This window comes from Oryzias latipes, chromosome 22 (assembly GCF_053564925.1).
Source record: "Oryzias latipes strain Hd-rR chromosome 22, Olatipes_Hd-rR_3.1".
NCBI lineage: Eukaryota > Metazoa > Chordata > Actinopteri > Beloniformes > Adrianichthyidae > Oryzias > Oryzias latipes.
Genome location: NC_136258.1, coordinates 16533870 through 16542631, shown reverse-complemented (window position 1 = coordinate 16542631; position 8762 = coordinate 16533870). Strand labels below are relative to the sequence as shown.

Here is an 8762-nt window from a genome sequence, read left to right as displayed (position 1 = left end):
ATTTTCTTTAATTGGTGACATTTTGAGTCTCCATTTCAGCTCCCCAGATGAGACACATCTTTGCAGAGGACTAAATGTGGTACCACCTGCTTTTCCTTAACAGAAACAAAGATTTTTCTTTTAGAAAATAATGATTTATTATTTTTTTTTGCGGGGGGGGGGGGGGGGGGGTGGCTTGCCCAAAGTGCCATTCATGACATGAACCGCCACTGACCCCAGCCTACCTGCTGTCACACAAGCAGGAATCGGGTGGTGCAGAGGTGGTCACGCATATGGAGTGAAAGAACTAGCCATCCACCCGTGGCCCGTTGCCCTGACCCCACAAAGCCTCTGCGCCCCGACAAACGTCAATCCGATGTGCCCCCAGCCCTTAAATTAGCTGTCAATTAGTGCAAATTAATCAAGCGCTCGCTTAATTAAGCAATGACGACTAGCAGCAAACACGCCATTTGTGGAGGAGCAATGAGAAAGCAGGGCTTGATCCCTGCACTGCAACACATCACACCGTGCAGGGCTTTGAAGAACCTCCACTGCGCCGTTTTTCATCTGCTGCTGACATCAACTCCGACGATTTTGCGTAATTCCCCCTTTGTGCCCGTTTCTTGTTTTCCGAAGCATTTTTTTTTATTAACTGCGGGTTCTTATTGATATCTTAATTTGTGAGAAAGTCATGAAGCCGCGCGCTTCGTGTGCCAAATCTGTCTTCCGGGGGGGGGGGGGCACGTTAATCCAATATTTATATTTCTGCAGCCCATCATCTCGCGCGATCCTACTTTAAATGTAAAGTTCATTTCCACTGCATACATCAGCGCAATATGATACTTGATATGCATTGAAGTGGGCGTTTTCATCTTCCAACTGCTCTGTTTATTTCTTCATGAAAGCGTTTTGGCGCTTTTCACAGGTGTAAAAAAACTTTCCTGGTTAAGATCTTAAACATAATAGAAACAGAAACTCAGTATGGAAGAAAATATTGTGGATTCCAACAGCTGTTATCTTTTTTTTTTTAATCTGCAGCCTTTCCTCAGATCCACTGCGTCTCTGATGGCCATCCAATCTGCACGAATGACTGAGCTAAATCTTTCCTTAATCTAGACTACAGCTTTATTAATAGCCTATCATCTGCATGCAAATCAGAAAGCCTCCATTTGGATAGGGATTAACAAAAAATAAAAGTTTATAGGGAAAAAGTGACAAAATATTGGAAAGAAGTGAGATTTCACGTCACTAACATTTGCATCACACCTTCCCGTGTCAGATGGCTCTGTACCAAAAGTATTAGCATATTCTAATAATATTGAGTTCTTCATTAATGACATTCCACTAAATAGGCTCTAATTACTTACAACTGCAATTGTGGTGGCAAGGTGTTCCTTTCTGATGATCAGCATCTCATTTTTATTCACCGAACTTTGCAACTACTTTCAAAATCTTAAGGCACTTTTGATTTAAGCAAATTAAAGTGCGTCATTGTACGCACTGATCAGATGTGCAGAAACATCTGGCAATTGTTATGAGCATCTGACACAAAACATGCTGCAACCATTGCAGGAAAAGACACTTCAAAAAATATATATACATATATTTTATTTTTTTTAAGCACGACGCTTTAGGTCAGGAAGAAATTGCTCTTTTTTATATAGTGCATAAATATGATGATTGTTTATCAGATATCATAGGCTAATAATCGGATGTTGGTGCTGACTGGCACCGAGCAGCATAGGGGCTCGTGTCGCGCAGCTGTCGCCTTTGGAAGCAGCCTTTGATTTGAGAGTGATGAGTTTCCCAGAGCATCTGGAGATCAATTATCCATTCTCGTGAGTCGGTGTTTGTTGAAGAAAAAAAATGAGAGGAAAAGATCATAGCCTTTTTTTCCCGCTGCACCATTCAGCAAGACAAAACGTGCAAACGCATCCAAACCGATTGAGGTCATTTTCCAAAACCGCATCATTTCCAGAGATATATTCCAAAAGTGATTTATTAGGGGTTTTTTAAGGGGTTTTTTTGCACTTGGTTTTTTAAAATTTCTTCTTGATAAAAACAATGTTTTAAGTGTGTATTATTAAAATATTTTGACTTTAAACCATTATGTTCGTTCCTCCTCAAAGGCATCCTCGTTTATCCGGTATCCTCTAGAAAATGCAAAAAAGAGAGGGAGACTGCATCCATGATCCACTGGAATTCTGAATCCTTGCAGCTGATTGGCTACTGCGGGCTGCCTCTTGTTTGGATGGACCTGTTGGATAAAAGGAGCATTTTCTAAAGGACTATGTGTTTCAGAGGATGTTGCGCTGGGGACCGTCCTGTTAGGCGCTTTCTTAAGAAATAAACGAAAACGTCATGACAGGAAAGCAGGGCGTCGCGCTGTCGGAAAGTTTAAATCCTGCAGAGAAAACCTCTCTGGTTATAAATGGTGGGAGCCTCCAGCCCAAAATCAGCGCCACCAACCCTCCACCCAGATGCACCGGCTTTGGCATCCAGGAGATACTGGGGCTGAATAAAGAGCCGGCCACAGCGCCGAGGAGCCCGCTCAGCGCGCTGCCGGCCGGGGCGCATTTGATAGCGGCGAGGTCGGTGCTGGGACCCGCCGGCGTGGGCGTCGGGATGGGATTAATCGGCCCCGCCGGGATTCCGTCGTTTTACAGCCAACCAGCCTTTCTGGAGACGGTGCTGGCGGACGGGCACGATGTGCGCCTGCAGCCGCACAACAGGTCTGCAAGGCCGCTGGACGCCAACCAGTCCGTCAGCTCAGGTGATCCATGATGCATCATGCACGCATGAAAATACCGCCACAGAGTCCTGTGTGGAAGAGATTACTTTATTACTATTAATTTGACATTATTGCCATTATTATTATTACTATACTGTCTTAATTGTCGAAATTGGACTATGTGCGCTTTCTTTTGAATCCAGATTCCGAGGATTTATCTTCCAGTGAACGAAAACTTTCCAAGTCATCAGTAAATCAAAGCAAGAAACGCAAGAAAAGACGGCATCGGTTAGTGTTAATACATTTATATTTATTAGAAAAAAGTTAACCCCATCTTCAAATGTGCGTATACTGTCAGATCCTGCATTGTAAGAGGTTTTACTTTTTTTTTAAAAAAATCCCTCAAGTAAACTCAAGTAAATTAAGCAAACCAATAAAAATTCCTTGAATATTTTGTGTACTTATTTAATTAGATTAATTTTTTTTACAAAACATGCTCGCTTTTTGGTATTTTTTAAAAATGTGTATTTATGACTAAAACTGTGTGTTATGCCCCCTTTGCGAATCTTTATTATTTACCCTAAGCTTTCCACTGCAAATAATGCTGAAAATGTTTACAGAACCATATTTACATCATACCAACTGGAAGAGCTGGAAAAGGCCTTTAACGAAGCGCATTACCCGGATGTTTATGCGCGAGAGATGCTGGCTATGAAAACAGAGCTGCCTGAAGACAGAATACAGGTAAGCACAAGACTCCATTAATAATTATAATAATAATTATATTATATATTATATATAGAGAGCAAATTAATGTTGAAAGAGACTTATTTATTGGCCAGCATTTGTGCATTTCAAATTTTTTGAATTTTGTTCTGCTTTTATAAGAATTTTATATCAAAAAATGTTGTTACATTTTGCCAAATTTTAATCTGTAAAATGGGAGGAGTGCTTGTTTTTTAAGAGAATCTGCTTTTTTTGAAAATCACAAATTGATGGTCTATTTATGCCATAAAAACAATACGGGGTGTGCTGATAAAGCAAACTTAAAAAAAAGGAGTTTTGTCGTTAAAAATTGACTATAAATCCGAAATAGATTTAAAATTCCTGTTAAAAAATACACTTTAAATTACATTTTATTAGTTTTTATGCTTTTAATGTTTAAATATTAACTGAGGGTAACCAAAAATTATTAAATTGATAATTTTTATTTACTGATTATTTCAGGGGAACTAATATTTTTTCATTTATACTCTGTGTCCGACCATAGCAGAAATAATAAAGGGAAGTGAAATATTTTTTAGCTTCCAAAATTCTCTAGAACGAATTTGTTTGGATCAGAGTGAATGCAGCTTCTTCATCTTTCACCTGTCAGTCACTGGAACATTTGAAGGAAGGCCACCATCTCGCTCCTTTACGCACTGATGTCTCAGAGGGAGATGTTCCAAAGCGACCCTCCAAAAATCGATGAGCGCGCATCCCCCAGGCGTGAACAAAGCCCACACTCCTCCTCCTCCTGCAGAGGAGCAGCAGCAGCAGCATCCTCCACGACAGATAATCTCTCATCAGGCGCAGTTGGATGTGAAACAATTTGTTCTCGGTGAAGGAGCCACTAACGACCTAATCAAGCTATCAAGGCGGAAGAAGATTGCAGTCTGACCTGAACCCATCCATCTGCTGCAGCGCCTTTTAATCTCATCTTCATTAGGAGAGGTAGCGGCGTGGCCAGGAATAAATAATACAAGAAGAAATAAAGAAATAACCCGGAGCCAGGCTCTCCTCCCAAACAAAATTAACACCCAATTTTCTCATTGAGTGTAATTAGTTAAATCATAGGAGCTGCTGCTGCTGCAGACGCAGGGAGTTCAAATGAAACTACATTGAATTTATTAGCGCGGGTCAATAACGCTGCTCCCGCGGGTCCCGGTAGTTTAATTTCCCGTGATATTTGCCCGCCTGCCCACCATCGATTGGGTCTGAAATTAACTTATTTTTCAATCAGTCTCGGCGTGCCCCTGGGTCGCTCCCCACCTCCGTGCTTTTACGCACAGGCTTCTTGTGGAGCCCAGTGAATCTAATGGGGGAAAAAACGCTTTAAAAGGGGGATTTTTATGTAAAAAACGTCATAAAAACAGATTTGAATGCTTATTTATTATCTCACTTTTTTTCTGAAAGTGTTTAACAATTCTGTGTGCTGCTATGTAATCAATTTACCTCTCCAGCTGACACTTGCCAACAGCTGTTGGCTGCAAGGAAGTTGCTGGCATCTTGCTGAGGATGAGAAGTGAAAGGCGTTCCACCTCTAAGCAAATATAAAATCAATAGACTGAGTCTAAAAGCAGGGCAGCTATGAGGCCCGGCATGAGAATCAAACAGGTGGATTTCAAAAACCTTTTTTTCTTAAATTACTCCAGGAGCATCTTTAAAACATTATTTACATTTAGGAATGTACTGAAATAATGAATACTAAGCTTCTTTTTCTCTCAATGGATTATGGAGAACACAAGAAATATTTGGGTACCCCAGAGGACAGAATACAAGCATCCTTTTTTTTAGCTAAAGTGTTGGATGAGACATAGATTTATTGATCATTTTTGTCACAGCAATAAAACATTTGCTGAATATGTACTGATACAGTCCAAACATTTTTAGCAGGTGTTGCATCACCCACAGTTGAAATGTTTGAACATCTTATAGATATTTTTAGGAGCAGGTTAGTTTAGCAGACTTCTTATGGGTTTTGTTACATGAAACCAAAAATAACTAGGTCAGGAAGAAATAATGAAGAAAAAAAATCCCGGTGTGGTTCTTTATTTTTTTTATACACAAAAAATTGACTGCATTACCTCACTGTTTAGTGAGCAGATATTTTTGTAACTTCTTCAGGAGTCCCACTTTTTTAACTTTGTGCCATGGACTTCTTTTTTCTTCTTGAAGTGCACATAACTAATGCCACATGCTCCATTTTGATTCAGTCCTGCTTTCACTATATTTTGGTTGCAGTCACTCACACAGTTAAAGACCAGAGTGAAGGCCAGATTCGGGCATGGGCAAAGCCCCAAATGCTGTGATGTGATGATAACTTGGTTTTCTAAGCATTTAACAAGCTTGGAGCGATATGACACCCCAAACTCTCAGCACACTCAGACTTGCCCCTGATATTCTTCATCTTATAGTGGGCTGGCTAAATCTGGGCCTAACCAGAGTCCACTTTTAAGTAAATTAATAACCCTCTAGTGGACCATTGTTTGTAGCTTCGATTTTCACTCTCACTGGCTCTTAATTTGAAGAAGATTTTGGGTGGATTGAAAATTCTACTGTCCGTACTTTGGTCTGCGATGTAACAATTCCTGAAAAGCTCAACTGTTTGTTGATGAACAATGAAAGTCATGTTTTTGGTCTTTTCAACATGTGCTTGGGACACTTTTCTCATGATGGAGGACATACAGTGTATAGAGAAAATTAAGCTCAAAATTGCACTTTTGAGTATACTTTTTTCAAATTGTTGTGAATCAGTAGCAGACAAAGATTGTATTTATAAGGTATAAAATACGCTGGGAGCTTCCCGCTCCAAGCTATCAGCAACAGGGAGAGAATGGGGGCGGGGTTGCTCCAAATGCCCATCCTCTTGCCCACAACTGAGAAACAAATTTCTAGTGAACTATTTCAAAACTATGTCCTAGAATGACCCAGATTTTTTGATTTTGGTTAAAATATGGCATAATACAATAAACGTCATGGGTGTCATATGTAACTCAAATTACATGCTTTGATGTTCATACACATGTACACAACATCATACGGAATTGTTTACAAGTCTTAAGCACATCTATACAAATTTACAGTATCCATAGAAGACTTCCTGCCACTCATCACTCCGACCGGCACCTCCTCGTGCACACAGACATGAAAACATGGAATTACGCGTCCAACAAATAAACAAGTAAAACACCCACTATGCCCATGTTTAACCAGAAGGAATGAGCATGTAAATTGATTGGCTGTGTGTTTTCTGATGTGTACTTGATAGCATTAGATGCTTCAGTTAGGGCAGGTTGCCCAGCAACCCCCCCAGAGCCACAACAGACCAACAGACAGAGCAGCCGTCCCGCCCGGCCATCTGCGGTTCACTTTTTAGATGTTGGTGTCACTCTAGATGCCTAGCTATGCTGTAAACAAAAACAAAAAAAAGATTTGACTGAGAATTGAACATGTCATTAAAAACGAGGGCCTTCTTCTCCTGTTTTTTAGGTATGGTTTCAGAACCGCAGAGCCAAGTGGAGGAAGAGGGAGAAGTGCTGGGGCCGCAGCACAGTGATGGCAGAGTACGGCCTGTACGGAGCCATGGTGAGGCATTCCATCCCTCTGCCAGAGTCCATCCTCAAGTCTGCAAAGGATGGCATCATGGAGTCCTGTGCTCCCTGGCTGCTCGGTGAGACTTTATTTTTCTCTTGATTTTTTTTTTGTCAGTTATTTTTTCACTTTAATCTAAAGACTAAAAGAGGACACGACACGATGCATCAGTTTTTCTCTATTTCTGTTCCAGTAATCTTGTTTGCTAAAGCTTAACCCTTAGTTTGAAAAATGAATGTGGTATATTGATTCAACACCCTTAGAATGTCAATTTCAAAGTTATATTCTAAACAGGAACTATTTTTTCTTACTGTTTTCAGTTCAAGATGGCTTACCAATCAACAGACGCTATTCTAAATCTGAATACCCGCAACTCTTTGCAGGGATGCATAAAAAGTCCATGGAAGCAGCAAATCTCCCAGCAACAGCAAAGTGCGATGCCCCCCAGCAACCAAGCGCACAAAGGTCGGAGGACGTTGAGGCAGAGGAGAAGAGGTCCGACGGGAAGTCCACCATATCTAAAGAGGAAATGAGGGAGAACAGCATTGCTGCACTCAGGGCCAAAGCACAGGAGCACAGTGCCAAAGTGCTGGGAACAGTTTCTCCTGGCAAACTGCTGGAAGGCAAACAGGAGAAACAGGCAGTTGGGGAGAAGGTCAGTGAGCCACCAAGCCCAACAGAGGAGCAGAAAAGTCCCTAAAGAAATATGGGAGCATTATTTTGTGAATACTGTGGACTGACAGCTGTCAAAGCAAAAACAGACTCAATGATTTTGATTTTCACTGAAGCTATAGCCTGCATCCAGACTGCTCAGAGGAGAACTTTAAAAGATTCATCTGCTGCACAAAAGTTGAAATTCGCACTTTTTCTGGTTTGCTTCTGAAACCCACTCTTGTTGCTTGTCTGCAGAGACTGGATAAAAGTAGGAAGCGATGTACAGAAACCTGAAGTTTCTATAGACTAAGACAATTAAAGGTTTATTCTGTGCATCAGTTTAAGCACATACCTGATGAGCAATTAGAAGTATGTGCAAAAATAAATTTCATTTTACCTTTATTCTAAACGTGCTTCTACAATTAATCTCAAATGTGTCATTTTAGACGAGACCCATCCCACTGACAGTAAGAAAGTAATTGTTGTCTTACATGCCGCTGTATAAAAGTCATTTACAACAAAGGCACAACTTTTAAAGAGCATTTTCTTCTTGTCTTAAAATGTCTGTATTTTAATTTTAAATATGTAGAGTTCAAATTTCAAAGCATAAAACAGTAATAACTCTTTACTAAAAATGTCTATTTTGTCAGTTTGTTTTGTCTTTTATATCTCTTATGGAACCAGTTAAATGTCACAGTGTCAGTGGAACTCCTAACAGTCATGCGGATGTCTGTCGTGCTGGTTTCTTGTTGCCTCTTGATTCTCTGCGTCTCTTTGCTCATTAACAGGCAGTCCCCAGCTTCCTTCCTGGGTTAGTCCCTATAATCCGTTGCAGTTGAAAGCCTCCAATTTCAGATTAAACTAGGGGACCAAGGTTTGGGATAGGGGGGGAGAAACAGCCTCCAAGCAGGGATGACCTCAGTCAGATTTTAGACCACTTTAATAGATGTTCCTTCCAGCTGACACACAAGCTGTTTCATCCTCTTATCTGCATACTTAGCCAAAGTCTGACAGCTTTATTTGCTGGGAATTTTCACTTTCTCCT

General features: G+C 40.6%; 1 protein-coding gene across 2 annotated transcripts; it reads left to right on the top strand.

The window, feature by feature from the left end:
• Window positions 1–2198: 2198 nt before the first annotated feature.
• On the top strand, window positions 2199–8352 carry vsx2 (visual system homeobox 2). 2 transcript variants are annotated; one of them, XM_023951235.2, is made up of 5 exons: window positions 2199–2752; window positions 2914–2998; window positions 3331–3454; window positions 6962–7142; window positions 7447–8352. In XM_023951235.2, exons 1-5 carry the CDS (start codon window positions 2341–2343, stop codon window positions 7761–7763), a joined length of 1119 nt encoding a protein of 372 aa, XP_023807003.1. In that variant the 5' UTR covers window positions 2199–2340; the 3' UTR covers window positions 7764–8352.
• The last annotated feature ends 410 nt before the right edge of the window (window positions 8353–8762 follow it).